The following is a 22751-nucleotide window of genomic DNA, read 5'->3' as shown; positions in this document are numbered from 1 at the left end:
CCCACGTCGTAAGCTGACGTGGCAACGAACTTGTCTCCTCCCATCGCCATGTCCCTCTGCGGCACTCTCGATTTTTGTGCATCGTCTTCGCCATCCCCGCTGCTCCGCGCGCAGCCCGCGCACTCAAACCTTCTCATGAGCAATGCTGCTCAAAGGTACGACGCAAATTCACAGCAATCATCTCACTCAACTGACAAAGACATGCAGAACTTACGCGACGCGTCAACTCCGCCGTGATGTACTCCTCAAGCCGTTCTTCATCAGCCATTACCTGCTCCCTCAACGCGTGCGCACCGCCCCTGCCACTGCCCGTTGCCTCGTCGACCCCAGCTGGCTCTCACCCACTTGCGCGAAGTGTCCACATCTGTTGCCGCCCATCGCCTCCCTCATCCACCTCACGGCCTCGCGCGAGCTGCACTCGCGGGAGTAACTACTCACGCAAGTGCACTACGCTGTGCAGTCCTCGTCGCCTTGCAGTTCAAGCGGAGGCATACCCACGGTGTGCTGCGAGGCATGTCGCCCGAAGCCCGTCGTCAGGGGCGTGTCGCCATCTTTGATGCCCTGGCAGTGGGTGCGGCGCTTCCACGGCGTGCATGGCGCGCATTGTCGCGCACGGAGCGCGACGCGCAGCCCGTGCTCGAGACGAGGGACGCGTGGCGCTGACGTGTCGACGAGGTCGGCAACTGCCGGTGCGCGGCAACCGCCGAGACCCGGTCGCGACCCGGCAACAGCCGCGAGCGTGCACCCGCGCCGTTCCGGTGTGTGCCCGGTTCGCTCGCGCTCGCACCCCGTCGCCGTCGTAGCGCGCTACGATGAGCATCGCGGGGAGGGGCTGTAGACGCGACGACGGCCGAGCAGCGATGAGCGAGCGTCGCCAGGGAGCGCGCATTGGTTGCGAGGGAGCGGCGGGCACGTGGAACGGTGACCGGCACCGATTGACGGCGAGCGCGGACCGTGGCGCAGCGTCGAGCGACGCACCGCGCGTCGAGGGGGGTCGCGGACGAGCAGCGGCGGCGGGGGCACCGCCCAGGTAGGGCGTGGGAGGATCGGGAGGCGGGAGGCGGGCCACGTGATGCCGCCGCGTCGGGTGCGCGCGCGTCGGGATCGCGAGGGCGCGCGACGACGGCGACCGACGGGTCGGCCGACGCCGACGACGGTGGCGACGGTGCTCGGCTATTGCCGATAGGCTTATAGTGTACTTGTAGTCGTAGTGGTTTGTTGCAACCGATGTTGCAACAAATCGTTGTAGTTAGTGTCTTAAGAAAAGTGGGGATTGTTGCAACACGGTGCCCTATAATGATAGGGTGTGTTGTTACAATCATAGGTACAGACCTCCGATCGGGTACTCGATCATCCGTCGTCTGCTTGATTCTTTTCGTACATACGGCTTGTAATGTATGAACATGCCTTAGCATCGAAATGACATTCAATATCGTCCTCTACATCTATACGACGCAACTGTGCTTTGCTGACGCGGTAATACTGCGCGACGTCGGTTGGTCCGCGTAGCGATGATGATGCTTTCGGCCTTATTGACGGTACCGACGGGTGTGTCACTGCATGGCTGTCGGGTCCGCATAGATTGATTGCGCGTAATGGACAGTCGGTACCTCAAATTTTGTGGCGTACAGAACTTGACGATCTGCGTCGGTAACAGGCGGAATCTCTCTTCCTTCGTTTCTTCTCTTGTGGCGGTGGCAACATCTGCCTACTCACCGCCAAATATGACTTCTCCCGGTGCCTCTTTGGGTGGATTGTAGGTGTCTATGTAACTGCATCGTATCCTTGGCTTAATGAGCTGCAGACCTGCGCCTTGCGATGACCCCCTATTGGCAGGGCTTTCTCCTGCGGATCTCGTACGATTGGGTCTCGTTGATTGGGCAGCGCGACATCGCGTTCAGGACTTCATCAGGCGCTCTTTCCACTTACCATCAACGCTTGCCTCTTTTTTCACGCGAGCTGAGGTCGAAACTCTTCGCTATGTCATGATGGACACCGGCGCAGTCATTGTTGGGGATATCGTTCTTCATTTCCTTGGCCGCATATCCACCCACGAAGCAGTGCTGGAGTTGGCCGTTGCTTACTCTGCGACCAGCCGCTTGGGCATGTTCCTCAACCAACTGGGCTTCACGTCTGAGTCGTCACCCTCTGGTGACCACTCCTTTGCTTCGCTGTTTTACGAGCAAGAGGGTTTCCCTGAGGAGTGGGGAGAGGACGGAGAGGCACTTCTTTGTTCGTTCGATTTCATACGTCCTTCCAACGCATCGAACTCGGTTAGGATATTGGTGGTCCGCGTCTGTCCCGTGGATTATGTGCTCGATCTACCGTGCAGTGAGTCCTTCCTTGCTTATGGCGTATGACTTCTGACGCTGGCTGTTAGCTGCCGCTATGAACTTCATAACCCACCGCTCTGCGTATTCTTTGTATCCTCTGGACACATTCGGTCGCTCACGGTCGCTTTGTTTGTCTGAACGTGGCCAGTCTATGGCGGCGGACGCCCTTATTGCCAAGTTAGCAGACGAAGGCTTCGCCCCGCTTCGGTGGTTGTACGAGCAGGAAGCCGGTGATGCAAGCGTGCCGTTCGGTAGATGCTATCGCTTCGTAGGCGATGAGCACACGTGGGTGTTGCCGGTTTGGCCGGACCTGTGTGTTTTTTCTCGCGTGCTCGACCGCTTTCTAACACTTTATAGGGATTGCGTTGACAGCGACGTTGATCTTGCGATGTGGCAGTCTTGGTGTCTGCGTTTTCATGCATACCTTCCTCCAACGTCGAGGCGGACGTACTCAGCCGTCGCTGGTCCCGTTATGAAAAGGCGGTATGTGTCTGGTCATCCTCTGGACTCGTCAGCGCCGACGTTGGGCTGTGTCTTTGCGGACAGTCGACTTCGAGGGCAGTTCGTGCGTATCACTCAGTTCATGGGATCTTCGTTGCCTTGGTGAGTTCGTCTACATCCGGTTGTGTCCTATAGTAATTTTTCTCGTCTTCGTAGGTGGAATGCGCGCGACACTAGCGAGGTTGCGAAAAGCATATGCACATCACTTCCGGATCGCACGAAGGCGATTCCTTCATTCGAATAGGATTTGGGCCTGTCTATTTCGTCGGCGAGCGGCCCGGGCGGCTTGGCGTGATCGGCTACATCATGTACATTTCGGGTATAAGTGCCGTAGTGATCGAGTCGATCGATGTTGGATCGGGTATAAGTCCTGCGGTGATCGTGTCGATCGATGACCTTAGTTTTACCTTATTTGGACCTGTGGGACAACATGTGCAACAATGGGACACGTGTATCGCACGACGGCAGAGCGGGTGCTGTCACTCTTACGAATGGTGTTGGTGAACGCGTGGAAGGTATACGTGCGTGGCAGTATGGCACCACGCTGATGAGTACAGTACATTGTCGGGAGGTGGACGAGGGCGTGTGAGGTGTTGAGTTTGCGTAACGACGGCGCGCCGTCGATGTATGTCTTTCCATTTGACCTTCTCCCGCTTGCGTCGGCCTGTCTATACACTGGTGTATTCTTTACATTGCCGCACCCATGTCTTGATGGATTTTGTGTGTGTGTGCGCAGCTCATGACCATGACATGCTTTCATAGAATCCAGTTCACCGCGCTTCTTAGAGCCCGTGCATGCATCTGCGCCCCACGCCCTGAAGTGTGTACCGTCTTGGATGCCGTATGTGTCCCATGCTGCCTTTCGTAGGCTTGCGAAGCCTTGTCTTGGCGGATTCTTCGTCGATGCACGGTAGCGCCGTAGGGTTGGGTTCGACGATTTAGCTATAGTGGGGTGGTAACGTAAATGCTTTTCGTACGACTATCGACTTCTTAGTACGCGAATGCGGGGCACATGCAAGCGACGGCCGCTGTATACTAGCAAGAGCGAGGCTCGTGTCGCTTAGTCTCAGGCGCTGAGCACGATGCACAGCGTTCGCTACATGCGTACGCGAGCAGCTGCTTCTCCGCGATAGCGCTGGTTCCGGGGGAGGGGTGTCAGCTGTTGCTCTTGGGGGAACAGAAGCGTCTTACCCTTGGCGACACGATCCTTCACAGTCCTGATGCGCGCGGAGGTGAGCTGCACTCAACGCGCACGTTCTCGCATTACATTCCACCTACAGGCGGTGAGAGTAGAGCTTTATGTGCCGTACAACGCTCACCTTCACGCTCTCCTGTCGTTCGATGTGGCCGCAGCTGTACTGCGTGCATAGGATTGCGATGAAGCACATGAGGATGACGGAGGTTTGCCTGTGCAAACGTAAGGACTCTGCTGCTTGGACGGAAGGCGACAACTGCTGACGGCGAACTTGGAAGTCGCGATGGAGCAGATAGTTAGATGCCTTGTTGTCGGCGCTTCGCAAGTGCCTTTATGTATGTGTCGGTCTGGGAAATGATAGGCTGTCCACAGCGTTCGCGCTGTCAGTATTCAGATCACCGCCGATAGGTACGCTGTTCTCTGTTCTCCGTCATGGCTGTCGTGTAGCCGTCGATAGATGCCCGATTGACTTTGCGCAGTACATGTGTCGGAATTATCAAGGGCCCCGTGCCGGTGTCGAATGTTGTCTACGTGTGGAACGTGCACAGCGTGCCTGTACATGAGTCAGGCTGCGACGGAGATGCCTTCCTATATACTTTGTTAACCTCGTATCAGTCCACACCGTCCCCCTCGTCATCCATGCCGATCCCTACGTCTGCTCAAACCACTGCCGCTCTTTCGGAGGTACGGGCTTGGCCATCGTCTGCTGCTCACCATACTCATGTTTGCGCTCGTACAGGAGGTGCTGACTTTGATCAACCTCGCCTTCTCTGAGCGGGACGACGCAGTGAAAAAGATGGATGTCGCCAACGCCAACTTGTTGGACATGAAAGATCGAGAGGCTCTGGCTCAGAAGAGGGAGCTCGAAGCGCGCGATGTGCAGCAGCAGCTGGCTCTCACATGCCGTCGTCAGGCCGCTGACTTGCGTGAAGCCAAGAGGAACTTCGTCCTGCTGTACCAGAGCGTGACGCATAAGCTCCTTCGCGTGAGTGCATCTCGGCGGTCATTTGGCGTCTCTCAAAACTGTGCCGCAGATGCAGGAGAACCCTGACAGCGCTGAGGCGGTCGTCGTCGACGTGGAGCAGGTGCTGAAGCCTTACGAGGTCACGAAGATGAAGTACGACGACGACGATGAGTTGGAGAGGTCCTTCGTCGACGAGTCGCACATGTAGCGGGCCCCTATCGTCGTCGGCTTCGTCGATCTTCGCGCTCTTTCGTACGGGACTGCATGGCTTTATGTTACTTGTTCACATGTGAATCCTATCTACAATTCAAGCTCCATATCATGTCCCACGTCGACAGAGTGAAGTATCTATCGTCGCATGTGCGTAAGTGAATATTCTCGGCATTTACAGCTCGCCACCACTTTCGGATAGCTTTGGAACACTGGGCACGGGCAACGCAGGAGGCAGCATTTCATGTCGAGGTTCATCAGCGTATGTTTCTTTCACGAGGGTGTTGAGCGGCGCGTCCGTGCGAATAGCGAGCTGAATGTGAAACGACTCCAGCCTCTTGTGATTAAACTCATGAGCGATGTTGCCTGCTGCACAGTTAGAAACGCTGTCGTGATGCTTGACTCTACAACGCACATGCACGCTCAATAATTGCCCTTGTGATTGCTTCGAGGACAGACGTTGTGTATACAAGAGCGTACTCCGTGATGTATTCATTGTCGACCACGCGTTGGAAAGACTGTTCGACTTGTCCGACGTCGAACTTTGGGGTTGGGTATGAAGACCATGCGCACGCTCGACAACTGTCATGCTCACCGTCAAGCCCGCTTTCTTTGTTCTGTGTGTGAACCTGGGTGGCATCGTTCGTTGTAGTACGAGAACGCAGAAGGGAACGTTGTGCGAATCGGTTGGCAAGTCTGCGCCTGAAAATGCGCGGGTGGGACCTTGCTCGATCGCTCCATTTTCCGCTTTCCGGCCCGCTTGTTTGCTGCCGCCAGCAGGTTGGGGGCTTAGACGGTGGCTGATCGCATGTCGCATCTCGGTTGAATGTTGCGGATTGGATTGCTTCCGGTCCACAGACACCGATAGGTGATCGTTGTCTTCCAGCAATGTCTCTGTTTATCATCTCACGATTTTGGGGGAATGTTGTGTCCTTGTATCGGCGCGCACACCTGAGAGCGATCGTACTGTACACTATGTCGTCGACCGTCATCAGCATCCCTGTCTATATTCCTATGGTGGATGATTCGGACGCTGACTGGTTTATCCCTTGGGTCGTGGCGACAGGTCGCAACGCGGTGTCGATAACGGTAACGACATACGGTATACCCTGCGACCTCGTGTGCACGGGAGATACCTATCCACTGCCGCCTGATGGTGTCTGTCGTGTCGACAGCGTGACGCTTGCAAGCCCCGCTTTTACCATGGTTTTCAACATGCGTGTCATTGGTCGTAAGCAAGACCTTCATCTGCTTTTCGTTTCTAACGTGCTCTCAGCTATGGGCTTTCCGGCCAGTGTTCTTCGCTTGCTCGGCGATCCGTCCGTAGTAAAGGTCACCAATGACTATGAATGTAAGTCCCTACTCCTCAACCTTGCAGTCACTTACAAGCCTGAGCAGCTCTTCTGATATTCCTGCGTTTGTACAGCGCACCGTGCATCAACGTTGTGTCTCTCTCCCATCTCTACAAGTGCATCTTTCCCTCCTTCGACATCGCCCCACTGAACAGGCGCATGTGTACTCGTTGTATCGAGAAGAGGATGCCGTGGATTCGGATTCCTTCCTTTACAAACGGGGAGCCTCTTGGGGGGCGCGTCGCTCGTGCGTACAGTCCAGCTCTGCACTCAGCACCCGCAACTGATAGAATCCCCTGAAGGCGTTGCAAACGAAGCGAGCGCTATTGCCTACGTTTTCGAAGCACTGCGTGCGTACATGGTCAAAACTGTGACCACTACGCATGGTCCTGAGGCCTATACCGTCAACCTTGCATTCGTCCGAGGTGGCTTACCTCTCCCGGCGGGAACCACATGCTCTGGTCGGTATCTGCGTATCTGGGGATGGAGTTCTCGTGCGCTGTCTCGAGGGCATGCGTGGCGTCCTCGGCATTCTGTGCTTGACGAGTGGTCGGTTGGTATATACAGAGATTGTGCGGAGTCGCCGATTTCTGTCGTGTTCAGCCGAGAGGGTCGGGTTGTCATGAAAGCGGTTGGCGACCTTGTCATTTTTACATGGCATCGTTTCTGGACGTGGGTGGCCGGTGGTCGCTGTCGCCACGGCCGGTCGATTGGAAGGCGACAGCAGGATAGGCGTTTCGCTCTTGAGGCGTGTGCGTTTGGGTTGATCATGGTGATTCTCTCGCTCGTTGTTCACAGAGTCACGCTTTATACGGAATCGCTAGACATACAGACCACGCTCCTGCGTTTGCGCTTGCATCGCGGGTGACTTGTAGCGCTTATGTACCAACGTTTCTGCTTGGATATTGCGCAATGTATGTTCTAAGTAGAGTAAAAGTGGTTACAATTGTTACCGGGAACACTATATACGACTTTCTTTTGGTGCGCGTCCATTGGAGTCGTGGTGGCGGTGCGGGATGGTGGACAAGGTGTGGTGGTCGTCTGTGTGCAGGTCGTTTTTTACTGATGCGTGATATATTCAAGGTAAAGTGGGTTATCCGCCGTGTTCATCAGAGTGTATAGCTACGTTGCGGGTGTTTGGTGGCGCTATCTTTCGTTGTAACTCGTGAAGAAGATCAATGTCCTCGTACCTCCATCTACTCCCAAGCCAAACGTAGAGGTCCTTTAAAGACGGCAACACGTTAACGTGTATTAGGGCGTGCATGATCAGCCGCCCGAACCTGACCTTTGAAGGCAAGGCTTCGCTGAAGTCGAGCACGAGGGTTTCCACGGACGTGCAAGGTTCAAGTACTGCAAGTGCGTCGTGAACAGTGGCGGATGCTACGGCGCCAACGTGCGTGAAGTGCAAGTACGTTAAAGCATTTGAGTCGGACCCCAAGCACGTCGCTAGTGCTCCGCTTCCGAGCGTCGGCCAGTCGACTTGTCGTACTTCGATGTCCTGAATGTTGGGCGTGCGTATCGCATACATCAGTCGTGCTGCAGTATGCGAAAGGGTAAGGACTTGAAGAGCGCCCAACTCCAACGTGATTTGCGCACTTGGCGACATTCCCAACGGCCAGAAAATGTCTCCAGTGATGGCCACGCAAAGGAGAGTCTCTTTGCACGCAGACAACAAGTCGATGCATGTTTGTGCGTGAAAGACCAGCTGGGCGGTGGCGTGTAGAATCAGGCATGTGAGGTGAGGTACTTTTGGGACGAAGAATGAGACAGGGTTCACTGTACGATCCCACATATCCGGTTCAGATACGAGCGTCAAAGTAAGAGACTGCAGAGCAGGCGTGTCTCGCAGAGCCCGCAGCGCGTCCATACTCGCTGGCTCCCACATTGATATGTCAACTGTGGTGACATGAGGGAGTGTCCCTAGCGATTGTCGCGAGAGCGCTCCCATTGTAGACGTGTACTGCAGATGATGCAGCCGCTCGGCGAGAGCTGCTATGGCAGGCGCACTGTCTTCGAAGGCGTGAGGAACATCGAGCCATATGACGTGGAGCGGCCGGTTCCGGGCGAGGACGCTCTGTTCTGCAAAGTGAATGGTGGGAGATAGACGTCGGTGGCGCACAGGACTTAGAACAGTCCATAGCTCTGGTGTGTGTCGGGCGGTAGATCGCCACGCTCGACTCACGCCCGTGAGAGATTTCCAGATGGTGAACGCACGCCTTTCGGACTGCAGGATGTCGAAAGCGAACTCGATGCAAATAGCAGAGAACGTGTCATAGGGTAGGATCGATGATGGGTCCATTTCTGTACGAATCTATGAGTGGTCTCGCTCGGGGCGATTCGAAAATTCGTTGCTCACTATGTGCAAAGTCCTCGTCGCTGGCGATGCTGAGTGTGCGGAGGATGACGCCTTGCCTCAGTTCGTGAGAATATGTTCAAACATGTGCACACTAATGACGTAGTGATCAGCAATGGAGGGGCGAGTGCGTGCGTGCGTCCTACTCTCGATTCGAGTACGGGGTTTTGCGTCCTTTGATGGCGAGACGCTCTTCGAGCTGCATTCCTACGACTTGCAGGTGATTTCTTTTGCGCCGATGCAATACAGCTCTGCACTCCTCCTGTCCGGTTTCCCCAACGCGGGGGTTACATGTGTCCGTCATCGCTAGCCAGCGCTTTCAATTGCAGGCGCATCTTAGGTATTCGTTCCCCGATGCAACAAAAGCGGACGTGTTGCACTGCGTAGTCTGCATACGCCACTTCGTCTTCGAGGACCTTCCCTGAAAATCCAGTCTTTCTGCCTTACATCCGGCTCGATCATCGGGTTGCATGCGCGCCTGACCATAATTCACCTTTTCGGTTGCAATACCTGCCCTGCTTTTCTTTGCCGATACTTCCGTTCTCTTGTGATCGTGTGTGGAATGTGCATCTCCAATTGCTAAGGTTTGCTTCCGTACATGACAGCAGCGCTGAACGGTTTTTCCTGCGCTATTGCAACGAGATGTCAGCGCAAGGAACAGGTGTGTCGAGGTCTATCCGCGCACATGGTGGCTCGCATTCCGCTTGCGACGTCTGCTCGCAGGCCATCTCTTTTCATCCCACCTACGAAGTTCTCCCTGATTGCCTTTTCCCATGCGTATGTCGCCAGGTGAGTGAGTTTCGTACGTGCTCTTTGCTACACATTAACTCGTCCGTCAGACACGCGCGGCCTGCCCGTCGAACTCTTGCAGATCGTGGCTGGCTTATGTGGCCAGAAGACTCTCAAGTCTCTCATGCGCACCTCTCGTCTTTTCTCGAACATCGCCCGACCGCTTCTGCTGCGACGGCTACATGTTCGATCGGCTGACGTTCTATACATGACGGTCGACGACATTCCTCTCTGGTCACTGGTGAACATGATCACCATCGGACCTCAAGTTCCGCCGCATGCATTTCCCATCCTTCCCAACGTCACGACTTTGCGATGGTCCTGTCTTGACATGGGCGCACCGTCGACGCAGTCATCTGTACTGTCCTCTTTCTTGTGGCAGTTTCCTGTCCTTTCGGACCTGGAAGTTCGCGTCCACGTGCACAGCGTCGCCGTTCTCGTTCGGGGCCTGTCCACGATGTCGTCCAAGCTGTCCACCCTTCAAGTCGGTTTCTTGGGAGCGGTAGAGGCTTCGTCAGACGATCAGTCCCTAGATCTGGCTTCATTACGCCGTCTAGTGTTATTGGATGACGAACCGTTCCCGATTCGTGATCTCCTCACGACCGACGTCCTCGGCAGGACCAGCCATCTGCGACAGCTACGGCTGCCACGGTTTATGACGTGGGTCGAGTTTGTGCATTGCATGGACGGTGTAGCGGGGTATCTGTACGTGTTGGAGCTGCCAAGTTTTCAGGGTATCGACAACTACGGTGCGATTGTATATGTTACTTTGCTCAGTAGCTGATAGTTCTACCAGAGCTTCGTACCCGTCGTCCAATGATTTCCTTGACGACTATCCTCTTCGAGATCAACGAGCCAAATGATAGCGAGCGATGGGAGTGGGCGTTCATCCAAGAATTTCTCTTTGCCTTTGGATGCACGCGGGTTGCGGACAGTCTGGACACCGTCCATATCCGCATAGATGCATCACATGCTCGCGACGTCTGCTTGTGGGGACCTGACGCTCCAGCGCTCTTCTATGGACAGCACGCGCAGACGCAAGAAGTACGATGGGATTCGTGGTTGCGTAGCGTCAAACATTTTCCTCACCTCAAGATAACTGTTTTCACCAAGTACGCAGAAGGATCTCGTTCAATTGTGGCGCTTCGGAAGTACGTACAGGCGTCTCTGGCCCTCATTCCTCCACCTACATTAGATATACATGTTGTTCCTAGGGAGTAGCACCGCTTCGTACTTGACAAGCTTCCTACAAAAGTTCCGACGTTGCACATCACGAATACACAGCACCTATCGAAAATGTGATTTACGACGTCTTGGGAACATGCACGCCATACCTCTGCATTGCACAGAACCGCATTTACGAGCCTTGGTCGTAGTATTTTGTCAAATGGCCATGGATGCAGCCACAGGGACAGTTTCATTTGCCCTTGATGCAGCCATGGATGGCTGCTACCATGCAGAATTGAAAGAGGTCAATGGGAAAATAATTGCAATAAATTACAAAAGTGTCCATAGCTGGATTTGAACCAGTGACCTCTTCATTCTCTGCTGGTAATCTAACCAACTGAGCCATTGGAGCTTGCAGTTTCTATCAACAGCCAGCTATAAACCATACTACCCTCTCCCACCTTTTCTAACCTTCTAACCCTCTCTCACCTCACCTACCTTCTCAGTTCATCTCCAATGCTTCTGATCACAAACTCTAACCTCTAACCAATGAGACAACGAGGCAGGTATACCGTCCCTGGCCCTAACCTGAACCTAACCCCTAACCCTAACAAAAACCCTAACCTCCCTAACCCTTCCTAACCTAACCTCCCTAACCTCTAACCCTTCTAACCCTAACTAACCTAACTTTCTAACCCTCCTAACCTTGAAAACCTAGCCTCTAACCAACCCTAACAGGCCTAACCAATTGTTGAGCATGTTTTAGGTTGGCAGAGGGTACTATGATAAAGTGTGATCAACACTTCAGAAACTTAAGCCCTAATAGCCTAGTTGGTTAGATCACCACCAGAGAATGAAGAGGTCACTGGTTCAAACCCAGTGAAGTTACTTTTGCTATTAATTACAATTGTGACTTTATTTGCCCTTTTCAACCTGGCATGGTAGCAGCCATGGATGGCTGCATCAAGGGCAAATGAAACTGTCCCTGTGGCTGCATCCATGCCTGGTTACATCTGGCTCCAACCACAGGTGCATTTACACACCATGGCTAACATGGTATGAGGACTTGCTTCGCCTGATTCCCCTGCTTCGGTTGTCGTACTGGCCCGTTCGTCAATGTACGATATTGATACCTCTTCTCCTGCGCGAATCTTTCTCCTTGCGAAGAAGGATATGATTGGCTTGCGCATGCGTCTCTGCAAGTGCTCTCTCGTCAGTTGTCCACGCTCGCGAACGTTCTCGCACCCACTTCATTCACGTACACTCCAACTGCACGCACGTTTGGGTCGCACGAGTGGCTTAAGAATCTTGTGAACTGTGGTCGCATGGTTAGTTCGCGCGCCCTTTCTGTCTGTCCACATACGTTGCCTGTGTCTTTGCAGTCCACGGAGTAATGATCGCCTTCAGGGCTGGGACGACATGAGTGCCTTGGGAAGCTAGTGTTAACATGCAACGTACGCTCGGGTCATCCCGTTGTCAACTTCTCCCGCAGTCGAGTTGTGCGCTCCTTGCAGGTACCAGAAGTCAATGTCGAATACGTAGCACTCGCCGTTCCTATTCTGGGACCTGCTTCTTTTATAATCATGTCGGATGTATGGAAGTTCATTGCGACTCACATAGCTCTGTCTTCTCCCTCTTGTCGGGTTACCATCTCTCCAGCAAGAAATCCGACAGGATCGCCTGCTTCGATAGGGCAAGGCCCGTTGAATACACACCACCCTCTTTCTTCAATGCGTCGTATCTCGACAGATGCATGGGGTTGGTGGTAGATGACCTTAGAATAGGGTTACTTGACCGGGGGAATGCTCCAGAGCGTGCTCGCACCTTGTTACGACAGCCAGGCGAGCAACGGCATCTAGAGTTGCACTCGAATACCGGATGGTCGAACGTCTTCAAGTGCTTTTTGGGAGAGTACGCGAAGCCTTTGACACCCCAGTTTGATGTCCACTGTTTTTGCGCTTTGAGGCATGCACACTGACCCCGCGCAGTACACGATCCCACACATCTGAAAATAATGTCAGAGGAACGCTTCAGACGATTGCGCCGCCAGTAACGCGCTCGCAGTGATCGCCCTCCTCGCTGCTGGACGTGCTATGCGTCGTGTTGTCGACGATGGCGTTGCTGTAACTGAAGTGCCACGACGGTCCTAACTCGGTTTCGTCGTCGTACACTAGGACCACCTCTGGTGAACCTGTAGTTTATCCATGTTCTGCTCAGATGCCACGGTATTACAAACAGCACCTACTGTCGAGAACGACTCGCTTCATCTTGTTTGTTTGAGTGCTTCTAACGATCCAATCGAAGACGGGGGGAAGGAGGCGATGTTTGATGACGTATGTATTGAATCCGGAATCAGCCTTTATATTCAGTCATGATGTACACGCATTTTCCCTTATTGCATGCGCATTGGACTCTGTAAACGTCGTGCACGCGATGTCTGCACTCTCTTCAACATGCGCTCCCTCGATTACCACGTCTTGCGTTTGAGATTGTCGCGCTACGTCGGGCGAGTGAATGCAGCCGACCGATCGCGTGGTTGACGCCTTGTCGGTGCTTTCCGTGCCGAGTCCGCAGACGCGGCTTGATCGCAAGTTTCCGGACGTGCGGGGTTTGCCGGTCCGGTCGGAAGTAACCGACTTCTCGCGTGCGGTCGGTGATTGCCGTCCTTACTTCAACACATTCGCAGCGCGTCGCGTTCTCCAGTCCTTTGCTATCGCGCGCCTCCGTCTTAACTTTCTCCCTTTTACGCTTCGCATCTTTCTGATCTTTCTCCATTACTCGATGTCAGTCTGTGTTCTTGGCACCGTGTCCCATCACTTACGATTTGCCTTTAAGCGCCGGCTTCCACTTCGCCATCCTTAACGCTTTAGAGCCGGTTCCGCCTCTACTCCTGGTACGTCCTCGGTAGCTCTCTACTGTCGCCTGATTCTCTGCTTCTACAGTGCGACATCAGCAACTTACGATTGTCGTTTAAGCGCCGGCTTCAACATCGCCATTCTTCTGATTTTCAAGCTCGACCCGTCTCTGCTTGTGGTATGTTCTCGGTCGCTTCTCATCGTCGACTGATTCTCTGCTTTTACAGCGCTAAGCTAGTCGCGATGTCGTCCTACGTCCTCGGTCGTGTTCAGTTTGGCGAGAAGACCCTCGAGAATCGCAAGGTCGCGCTCGAAAAATCGCCATCGGTTACGCGCTTCAACGACATCTGCGCCGAGTGCTCCTACTGCGGTGACATAGTATATTTCACTGCAGGGGGATCCTACGCTATCGAATTTCTCATGGAACACCTGAAGGCGGTGCATGGCGGTCTATCTATTGGCTTCCGCGGAGAAGTGTCCGCCCCAGGCGTCGCGACAACGCATGCGCTGACCGAAGACACTCCTCTCGTGGCGTCTAATGCCTTTGTGAGGGAATACGGTACTACGTTCTTGGTGGGTGCGGGACGCAGGACCGCCGCAGCGGCGGTTCTCCTGGACTTCGCTGGGCAGGCAAGTGGTTCGCTATTTGCTTCCGGCTGAGATATTGACACCTTCTAAGAGCGTCGTATTCGATGAGCAGTGAGAGTGTGCGTGCTGTAAGCGAAGTGAAGTGTAGCACACTAGCACCGTATATCTTGGACGCGTATCGGCGTGTGTAATCGAAAACTCGTGTAGATAATGTAGACTAGCGGTACCATTACAAGTGTAGTATCATACATGTCTTAATATTATTGTTAATTATGTCTCTATCCAGTGGGCTGCGCTTCGCTCATGTTCTCTGATGCGAGGCCCGTGGCGGTTCAGGTCAGTCCAATGACTCACACGTGACTTTCAGGTGGCTCTGGATTTCGCACATTGCGTCATGGACGCGCCGTCGGGCCGATGTATGGTGTGGGAAGTACATGCAACCGAATACGTTACTCGCTGACGCGGTCATGGCCGTACGACGGGTACAGACACGGTTGGATACGCTCGGTACATCTCGTTACATATCTAGGCGAACTATTTGGAGGGCAATGTGATCGTTGCACGCAAACATCATGCGAATTCGTTCAACAAACTCGTTGTTCCTGTTGTGTTCATGGGTACGAACGATCGTCGTTACCGACCGCAGATGTGGTATGCGTGGGACGACTCTTGACGCTGCTCAATCATCAGGCTGCGTGCCGCTTTATGACTATGTGAGGACTCACAATCGTAGTGCGCCGGAGACATGAAAGGTTCGACTCGTAGCTCGACAAGTGATGTTGACGTCGCTTGTACGCAGGCGTATAGTGCGGCCCATGTCGATGTGCGAGGAAGGGACAAGCGTCGTATGAATGGACAAGACAGAGTCATGAACGATTTCGCGAAGTAACCCACATTCCATGACGCATCGTTCTCGAATTCGAGTGTGTCCAGTTGGAGGCATAGGCTATGAGGCCTGCGCAGGTTGGTGACTGGCTGAGCATGGCTAGGGAAAGATATCGCGAGTGTGTGCAGTTGCCTGCATCTAGACGAAAGCGCCAGATCAAGGTCTTGTAAGTCCTCAAAAGGCACTTGTAGGCGAAGGTGGTGAACGGCGGGCGTACGCTCGAGAATAGCGATCAGCATCCGCGCATACCTGCGCGCTGCCGATGTGGGTGGCTTGATAGTGACGGTGATATGGGTTGCGTTCCCCAGCTCAGGGAGTTCCGTTCGTGGGTCGACGGCAATGATCGTGAATCGTCTGACAAGGTCGGTGTGTATGAACGTCCTTGAGAATGCAGCCATATCGTCGTCACCGCAAATGGTTATCGTGTCGAACAAACGCTTCGCGCATGCACGTCTCGTCATTTTGCAGACTCTTGAGAAGGTCGTGAGTGTGTGACGGTCAACGACGCCTGCGACGGCTTGTGCACACTCAAGGCTTATTGTGCGGCCCATCTGTACGGTGTAAGATGGTCTTGATGTAAGAAGGGAAGGAACAGTACTCACATCCGGTACTCTCGCACACACTTGAAAAGGGGGGGGGTGAGAAATCGACGATGCGCAGAGGTTTATGTATCGGAGTACTTGTCTGAGACAGATTTAGACAAAGTCTAGGAGTCATACGGGTTGAATATCTAGCGCGACTTTGAAACGCTCTGGCTTGGAGGATGGGCTCGCCGATATTTTACGACATCAGCGTACTTCGACATTGCTTACACCGGAGTAGTACATATTCCAGCACTGTATGGTACAGCCCTCAGTGAAAGCCGGGCCTATACGCCGACATGGTTGCGAACACATCCGCCAAGTACATGCATGACATGTTCGCGACGCGTTGAAGAGTTTCCCTATCTGTGCTGTGTAAGTGTTAGCGCTACCGGTCCTGGCACGCGATTCTAAATAGTCGCTCACGCTTCCTCGCGATGCCGCAATCCATTCCAAAGAATATGACCGAAAAGGTCTATCATGGCATCCGTAGCGAACGACAACGACTTCGCTTCCGGGAAGTCGTCCAACAAGTCCGCGCTAACGATGTTGGTCCAGCCGATCTGTGCGGAGAACGCGCGCGGATGGGGCACGGATGGAAAACGAACAATAACTTCGTATTGAAGCGTCCATGAGTTCCAAAAGGCGGGTTGATATAACTGTGGTGGCGTCATGCTTGTCATCGTGAGTCGTCAATTCGCAACGTACACCAGCGTCGATTCTACTTACTTGGCTGACAGTGGAATAACGCGCGTCATGGAGTCGCCGACGAAGCGGCACAGCCTGCCATACTCGCGCGAACTATTCAGTCCTTCTATGATATCGACATCCTTGATCATACGCCAGCCGCGCGCAGCGTACTTCATGACGGCCGCTTGCTGGCGACTCGTATGATCGACGTTGTATTCCCATGGATCGATGACGAGGTTGCGCTTGTGGATGAACGTCTCGTATGGGTAGAGGGATATGGCTGCATCGTGAGTGATGGCGTTCATGACAACAGCTTCGATGATTGTCAGCAGCAGAGCCAATGATCGCAAGTCTACTCACTACTATGAAAGTCGAATAACGCGCAGATGGCGTTGTACCGGCACGTCATAACTTGCACCTTCGTCTCTCCGCGCATGAACGTAAAAGTTCCAACATGATTCGAATACGGTTGCCAGTCGCGTCTTTCCGACTCACTGAGGGCGTCGTGAGCGACCACTAGCGCGGGGTCTGTGTACTCAAGTGCGCTGTACAAGTCGGGATCCTGGGTCGATCTCGGCGTGTACGTGTATCCTCTGCACGTCAAAAAGTGGATGACGATCATGGCTGTCGAGTAAGGGATGTACAGGTCGAGGTCGCTTTCCACGAAAGAGTACTGGCCCATGAATCGTAGCGCAAACGACCCAGAGATGATCATTCCGGTGTACTTCTGTATGGCTTGGAACCTAGGGACGTCTTCGACGGCCATGTACCGACCGAGCGCTTTTGCAATGTTGTAGACGCGTGCAAGGTGCTCGCGCGTGATCGCCCGGTTCCACTTTGAAGTGCATGCGAAGTTCGTGAAGTCGGTCTGGTCGAAGCCAGAGAAAATCGCATCGTGAAGTTCTGGGCTGCAAGGCAAGCGTTGGTAGGTTCACAGCTTAGTATGATGAGTACTTACACCGCGAACGGCGTTCCCTGTGGGTAAAGGGTGGACAACCTCATTGATGAATGTGTGACACGATCCCGCAACCACCCTTCAGTCTTATACCGTTCTCCCTATTCCAATGTCGCGGAGTGCACGGTAACAAATGTACGGGACGCTCCGCTCACTCCTTTCAATGGGAAAAGTAGTCTGTGCCTTGCGCGAAAACCATTTCGTGCCCGTCGTGATCGGGAACTTTTGCATCCGTGTGCCCGATTGGGGGAAGGAAGGGAAAAAGGAAATTGGTAGTTCGGGCGAGGTCCTTAAACAGGAACAACCGTATCCGCTCCACGCCGTCGATGCGTCGTGCAACTGCGCGGCGGAGCACTGTGCCGATTATCGCTGTGTTCGACTTGCGATAGGGAGCGTCGCAGTCCTACTGTTGACATTACGCGAAGGCTACTATGCATGTTCCCTACTGTCAAGAGGTGATGGCCGCGCCCCGACGCCAGCTGATGAAGCACGCTCGTGCAGGACATGTATAGGAGGGCGTCTATGTAGAGCGCTCATCGAGTAGATATGATAAGTCCACGTACTCCCCGGGTGACAACCAATTATCTTCTCCTGTATTGTAGTCCCTGATACGCTCGTACCATTTTTTCTCGTTCTCCTTAGGCGCGCGGGGCGCCAAGCTGTTAATCATGCTTGCACATACCGAGTGAGCCTCAAAGTCTATGTCGATTCCCATCCACTTGTCGTACCCCCTGAGGAACCGCTTGATCACAGCACCGTCGTCCGATAGCTCGTTCTCTGCTACTTGTGCTGGTTCCGCTGCAGCTTTCGAGATATAGCGATGCGGCCATAGCACCATGAGACACAGCGCAAGCATTGGCTTATAGCGAAAGCCTTCCATAGCATGAGCGAAAGACAACGGATGCGAATTAGGAACCCTGCTCACTATCACCTTGTCGCACGCGCGCTGGAAGGGCGGCCGCCATGTAGACGAGCATGACTTGGATGAGAATGTGATCGTGATTGGTGCCGCGGGTGTTTGCGACGGTTTCGAACGCGCGAGTGAACTCCATCTGCGCGAGCAAGTGGTACGAGCACCAGTGCTTTCCGGATGTCGCACAATGGACGGGAGTGAACACGACATGAGGAATGCCCGGCGGTTGCAACCTGCACAGATGTTAATAACAATTTGTTCGTCTTGCGAGCATCGTATTTCCTTACAGCAGGTCACCCTCTTCCAGTACAATGATCGCACCATGCTCAGGGAGGATCTCCCAGTCCGCATGAGGGATTTGGAAGTCGTCGCGTGACATCCCGAACTCGGAGCCCCCCGCTACCATATGCTGCATTCGTTCCACAAGATTCACGAACGACGGGTCGTCCGGTTGCGGGAAGCGCAAGACTATCCAAAACTTGTATCCCTTCCCTTTGACCTGTATCGATGTTCCGAGGCCATTCGCGTCGTAGTGTGCCATCGTCAAAAAGCATCGCTGGTGAACGAGCGCCCAGTCGTACGTGTTCAGTATGTCTGCAGGAAGACAGCGGTAGCCACGCATCGTAGATCGAAATGAGCGAGTGCGGACTTCTGTGTGACCGTCTGATAGCATACTGCAGGTCAAGTCGTCAGTCCTATTGGGCCACGTTCCAGTGTCCGTGCTTACTCGACGAGCGGGTCATGGCTTGGAAATCCTGGCGGGAGGTCGAGAACGCATCGAGGACTCGCCGCCGGGTCCTTTATCCACGAGTAGAAGTCGAGAAGACTCATAAGTATCCTCTCCTTCGAGGGCTCGTCCTGCTTTTCGATACGATCTGCGGCGGCCCGCGTGCGTTTACGCGCACTTTTGCCTGCCTGCTGAGCCGCCACCTCCGCTACAGTCTTTCGTTCTTCTTGGGCTTGCACATCTCGGACGTGCGCATCTGCTACCATGTAAGCTCATTGCCCACCCCCCGCCGCGAGCAGTACTTACCATGGAATTCTCTTCGTACGTGCACATTCACACCAAATCCTCCTCTATCCGCATAATCTCTTCCCCAGAACTCAGGTGTCATCGCGTCGTCGCCTCCATCGTCTAAGCCTGTCTGCTTTAGCTTGGAGGCACCTCCCTTCACCAAAACTGCAAGGCCTTGTTCCAAACCGTCGATGGCTTCCTTGTACGTCACCCGCGCTTCTCCAGATTCGATAACGCGCACGATGTGCGGTGCTCTATCAGCTGCAAGGAAGGTTTTTGCGCAGAGGTTTGTGTATCGCTCGTCCTTCCATACAAACGTAAGTCGTCATTCTCGCGCGAACTAACTTACCTCACCCAGCCAAGCAGATTAGCGTTGACATTCGTAGCAGGACGAAATGGCGCTAGTGTAGTCGCCTGTACAGACGGCCATCGTATTATGGGATTTTGAGACAGCGCAGGTGCGAGCAGGGTAAAGTCCCGCCACTCTCGTTGACATCCAGAGGGAGTGCGCTCAGAATTATCGTGCGCGATACCGTTCGGTGCGTCGACCGGCAACCTCGCGATGTCCTCGCGTTCCATGTTAGAGGTATTGTAACCGTAAACAGAGCTCGTTTGCGAGTGCATCTGCTCCTCAGTCGTCTGCCCGTCGGTCATGGAACTGGCACCAAAGTACGTGACTTCTTCGCTCGTCGCATTATGTTCATCGCTGTATGTGGAACGATGTCAGTCAACGATATTTCACACGCCGTACGAAGAACTATCTTTTTCTGTTCATGTCCATCACCCTGGTTGATCGTTACCTCCGTAAAAGATAGAAAGCGGGTATGATGCAGCATGGCGCCCCTCTCGACGTCGTCCACGCGTGACGTGCTGGGTACGCGTTCTTTGTGCGCGTCTTGCGACATCTCCGCGTCAGTTGGCTCGGTAACATCTACAGCTTCTCGCTTCGCTTTCTTTTTCCTCGTGCGCTTGGGCTGCGTGGGGTCCACGAGGACGAAGGCTTTCGACATGGTGGTGGTAGAACTCTAAGTCCGCTTTACCCGATTTATCCTCGTGGTCGATCGACGATCAAGTCATCCTGATCGAGTTAACAAATTGTTATCCCGATCTGGACTGGCGATCGTTTGTTAACCTTATTGGGCTCCGATGTGTCGCGGCTTTCATCACCGTCACGTACCCTCGCGATAGCGACCGACACCGTCGCCTACGCGCTCTACATTCATTCTTCTACGCCTTCGTTCGTAATTGATAAGCGACTGCTCCCTACGCCTCCTTCGCAGCGTGGGCCACGCGTGCCGTTTCCTCAATGCCCTTCAATACGTCTTTCAGCTTCGCGTACTTCACTTGAAGCTCCCGATTCTACGCGCTGCTCGTCAGATATGTGCGCGGTGCTCGTGACGGTATTCTACCTTCGTAGAAAGATCCTTGTTGACTGTGAGCAGCCGCTTAACCTCCTCACGGGCTCGCCTCTCATTTGTGATTGCGCGGTCTCGGTCCCGTTCTGCACGTCGTATGCTCTTCTTGTCGTCCTTTAGGGCCTTGATCTTCCTTTGGGCATCCATTATGAGCGTCTCTCGATCATCTATTGCTTTCTGAAGGCGGGCGTTCGATGTAAGATCTTGGCCAATCGACTTGACGACGATGGGTTTAAACCGACTTCCGCGCGGGGCCCCTTCAGAGAATGAGCGACTTCCTATTCATCTGTCAGGGTACGAACCGCCGGGTTTCATCACCGCGATCTGCTTTTTCTGCGGGCGCGTATCCATGAGAGTATGTAACAAGATTATTCCGATCGCATTGGAGGCGACCTGAAAATCCGTGACCTCCATTTTGATTTGGCGCGACGTACAGTACCGGGGCTTCCTCACACAGTAAACAGTAAGTCGACGACATTGGCAGCGCTTAAGGAGTAACTCTCCACGTCGGACAACGCATACGTTTGCATCGGAGTATACTAACGCTATGGACAGCATACGCTACGTCTATGTACCCCCCATGCGCACGTCTGAGATCGACAACTTTCCTAAGTTCGGCGGATTCAAAGATTCGCCTATGTCGAAGACGGACCGAGGCCGCTTCAGGGACGGTCTAGGCGGCGAACCGTTGAAGTGGTCACTGGCGACGCCATCCTACAAGAATGGAGATGTGAGGTGAAGGTATGACACGTGTATGGCACAGTACGGACCTGTGTGGGCATCTCATGTTCGAGCGCGAGCTGCCTAAGGACCTTTATCATGGTGTACCCATTGCCTCTTCCCTTACGTGGCACGAGGGCAAGCACAAAGGTGCAAGTAACGATGTCGCCCTCGCGAAAACGAGCAGGTCTGCAGGGCATGTATCTGCACGACCCGTAAGTGTTCCAATGGTGTCAGTGCAGCGTAGACGGCTCACGTCGGTTTCCCGCTCGACGACTCGCTTGCAACTCTGAGGTAATCGACATGGTTGTCCATGCAGTGTACGAAGCCGGGCTCGGATTCGAGCAGAAGTCGGAGAACACCGTCCGGATCGATGTCCGCAGAGAGGGATATGTGCTCTTCTTCGGGCGCATCCTTGCTTGATGTGAACATTCGCGTCGCGATGTCCATCGTCGATCCATGCAATGTCTTTGCAGCGTTGAAGATAGCGACGTTGACGCCGACAGTGCGAGCGAAGAAGTTGCGCAGGCGTTCCAACTCTTTCGCCCCTTCTTCGAACACATGGGACTGCATCGCAACCAGCGTAACGGACTGCTTCATGAATCGGAGTGTCGTCGAGTCCGGGCGGCTCCCACTGCGATTCTCATCAATGGATAGGAAGACGGGTGTAGTTGAACACGCACTAATTGATTCTGACGGTGGACGGAGGAGGGAGGTCCTTCGCCCAGAGGACGCCGGTGACTTCGTATTGCATCTCCGCGCCTTCGTTGGCAAGATCAGTAGCGAACTTCAGATTGTTGCCGTTGGACGCAACATCCATGACATCGTGAAGATCACAGTCCTACAAAGTTCAGAACGTATCGCTGGGTCGCCCACGTACGGTCGTACCTTCTTGTAAACTCCCAATACATGATGACCTTCAACGTTCGAACGACGGGCAGCGACAGCCGCGACAATGGCCGCTGACCACCGTTAGCCTCATACACGTTCCCCATGCGTGCCTCGCTATGCTCACCTGCTTTTCCGAAGTCGTAGTTCACGGGGACGGGAGCCATACCAGACTTGAGCGTGAACTCGTGGGTGTTAGCGCAGGAGCAAAGTTACTTTCAACCAGAGTCCGGTGCATTCGAACGCCCGTCTACCAAATCTCTGGAGATAACAAGTCGTCGCGTATTCAGTTATTCCGCGTTCTCCGTACCGTAATTGGCGCCGTTCGCAATACCGGCACGGCACATTCCGCGCGCCCCCTCTGCCCCCCAGAAAATTGTG

At 54.0% G+C, this 22751-nt stretch overlaps 11 protein-coding genes across 11 annotated transcripts; 4 read left to right on the top strand and 7 right to left on the bottom strand.

Moving 5' to 3' along the window:
• Positions 1-29: 29 nt before the first annotated feature.
• SCHCODRAFT_02643635 (uncharacterized protein) lies at positions 30-707 on the top strand. Its single transcript, XM_003026704.3, has 2 exons — positions 30-155; positions 208-707. The coding sequence occupies exons 1-2, from the start codon at positions 49-51 to the stop codon at positions 428-430; spliced, it is 330 nt and encodes a 109-aa protein (XP_003026750.1). The 5' UTR covers positions 30-48; the 3' UTR covers positions 431-707.
• Positions 359-1471, bottom strand: SCHCODRAFT_01257052 (uncharacterized protein). Its single transcript, XM_050341333.1, has one exon. The coding sequence runs from the start codon at positions 1413-1415 to the stop codon at positions 534-536; it is 882 nt and encodes a 293-aa protein (XP_050197215.1). The 5' UTR covers positions 1416-1471; the 3' UTR covers positions 359-533.
• Positions 1472-1988: 517 nt separating this feature from the next.
• Positions 1989-5201, top strand: SCHCODRAFT_02519969 (uncharacterized protein; the record flags this gene model as incomplete). Its single annotated transcript, XM_050343433.1, has 10 exons — positions 1989-2331; positions 2381-2645; positions 2691-2898; positions 3392-3459; positions 3597-3675; positions 3829-3864; positions 3925-4066; positions 4487-4713; positions 4769-5014; positions 5064-5201. The coding sequence occupies 10 exons, from the start codon at positions 1989-1991 to the stop codon at positions 5199-5201; spliced, it is 1752 nt and encodes a 583-aa protein (XP_050197214.1).
• Positions 5202-5378: 177 nt separating this feature from the next.
• SCHCODRAFT_02520151 (uncharacterized protein) lies at positions 5379-6020 on the bottom strand (the record flags this gene model as incomplete). The annotated part of the gene is made up of 3 exons (XM_050343444.1): positions 5379-5572; positions 5619-5745; positions 5799-6020. The coding sequence occupies 3 exons, from the start codon at positions 6018-6020 to the stop codon at positions 5379-5381; spliced, it is 543 nt and encodes a 180-aa protein (XP_050197213.1).
• A 158-nt stretch (positions 6021-6178) lies between these two features.
• Positions 6179-6610, top strand: SCHCODRAFT_02673268 (uncharacterized protein; the record flags this gene model as incomplete). Its single annotated transcript, XM_050346675.1, has 3 exons — positions 6179-6434; positions 6480-6554; positions 6582-6610. 3 exons carry the CDS (start codon positions 6179-6181, stop codon positions 6608-6610), a joined length of 360 nt encoding a protein of 119 aa, XP_050197212.1.
• A 1038-nt stretch (positions 6611-7648) lies between these two features.
• On the bottom strand, positions 7649-8854 carry SCHCODRAFT_02519745 (uncharacterized protein; the record flags this gene model as incomplete). Its single annotated transcript, XM_050343424.1, has 1 exon — positions 7649-8854. The coding sequence occupies one exon, from the start codon at positions 8852-8854 to the stop codon at positions 7649-7651; it is 1206 nt and encodes a 401-aa protein (XP_050197211.1).
• An 827-nt stretch (positions 8855-9681) lies between these two features.
• Positions 9682-10918, top strand: SCHCODRAFT_02673266 (uncharacterized protein; the record flags this gene model as incomplete). The annotated part of the gene is made up of 3 exons (XM_050346674.1): positions 9682-9697; positions 9748-10446; positions 10494-10918. 3 exons carry the CDS (start codon positions 9682-9684, stop codon positions 10916-10918), a joined length of 1140 nt encoding a protein of 379 aa, XP_050197210.1.
• Positions 10919-11912: 994 nt separating this feature from the next.
• On the bottom strand, positions 11913-13639 carry SCHCODRAFT_02520093 (uncharacterized protein; the record flags this gene model as incomplete). The annotated part of the gene is made up of 7 exons (XM_050343442.1): positions 11913-11965; positions 12144-12171; positions 12228-12273; positions 12323-12423; positions 12689-12869; positions 12953-13055; positions 13390-13639. The coding sequence occupies 7 exons, from the start codon at positions 13637-13639 to the stop codon at positions 11913-11915; spliced, it is 762 nt and encodes a 253-aa protein (XP_050197209.1).
• Positions 13640-16499: 2860 nt separating this feature from the next.
• On the bottom strand, positions 16500-17466 carry SCHCODRAFT_02673263 (uncharacterized protein; the record flags this gene model as incomplete). The annotated part of the gene is made up of 3 exons (XM_050346673.1): positions 16500-16777; positions 16825-17372; positions 17423-17466. 3 exons carry the CDS (start codon positions 17464-17466, stop codon positions 16500-16502), a joined length of 870 nt encoding a protein of 289 aa, XP_050197208.1.
• A 473-nt stretch (positions 17467-17939) lies between these two features.
• On the bottom strand, positions 17940-20001 carry SCHCODRAFT_02673262 (uncharacterized protein; the record flags this gene model as incomplete). Its single annotated transcript, XM_050346672.1, has 6 exons — positions 17940-18292; positions 18345-18565; positions 18620-19006; positions 19060-19315; positions 19366-19651; positions 19702-20001. 6 exons carry the CDS (start codon positions 19999-20001, stop codon positions 17940-17942), a joined length of 1803 nt encoding a protein of 600 aa, XP_050197207.1.
• A 609-nt stretch (positions 20002-20610) lies between these two features.
• On the bottom strand, positions 20611-22537 carry SCHCODRAFT_02673261 (uncharacterized protein; the record flags this gene model as incomplete). Its single annotated transcript, XM_003026606.2, has 10 exons — positions 20611-20706; positions 20757-21019; positions 21065-21095; positions 21307-21370; positions 21415-21476; positions 21533-21686; positions 21739-22116; positions 22166-22323; positions 22371-22444; positions 22498-22537. The coding sequence occupies 10 exons, from the start codon at positions 22535-22537 to the stop codon at positions 20611-20613; spliced, it is 1320 nt and encodes a 439-aa protein (XP_003026652.1).
• Between the last annotated feature and the right edge of the window lie 214 nt (positions 22538-22751).

The sequence above is a fragment of the Schizophyllum commune genome (genome assembly GCF_000143185.2).
Source record: "Schizophyllum commune H4-8 unplaced genomic scaffold SCHCOscaffold_15, whole genome shotgun sequence".
Lineage (NCBI taxonomy): Eukaryota > Fungi > Basidiomycota > Agaricomycetes > Agaricales > Schizophyllaceae > Schizophyllum > Schizophyllum commune.
This window is presented reverse-complemented; position numbering and strand designations above follow the sequence as displayed.

Excerpts from the sequence above, each read along its gene's own strand:
- SCHCODRAFT_02643635 (XM_003026704.3), top strand. The coding sequence starts at position 49 with ATGTCCCTCTGCGGCACTCTCGATTTTTGTGCATCGTCTTCGCCATCC. Across the intron at positions 156-207 it reads ATGAGCAATGCTGCTCAAAG|AACTTACGCGACGCGTCAAC; the intron begins GTACGACGCAAA and ends AAAGACATGCAG.
- SCHCODRAFT_01257052 (XM_050341333.1), bottom strand. The coding sequence starts at position 1,415 with ATGCTAAGGCATGTTCATACATTACAAGCCGTATGTACGAAAAGAATC.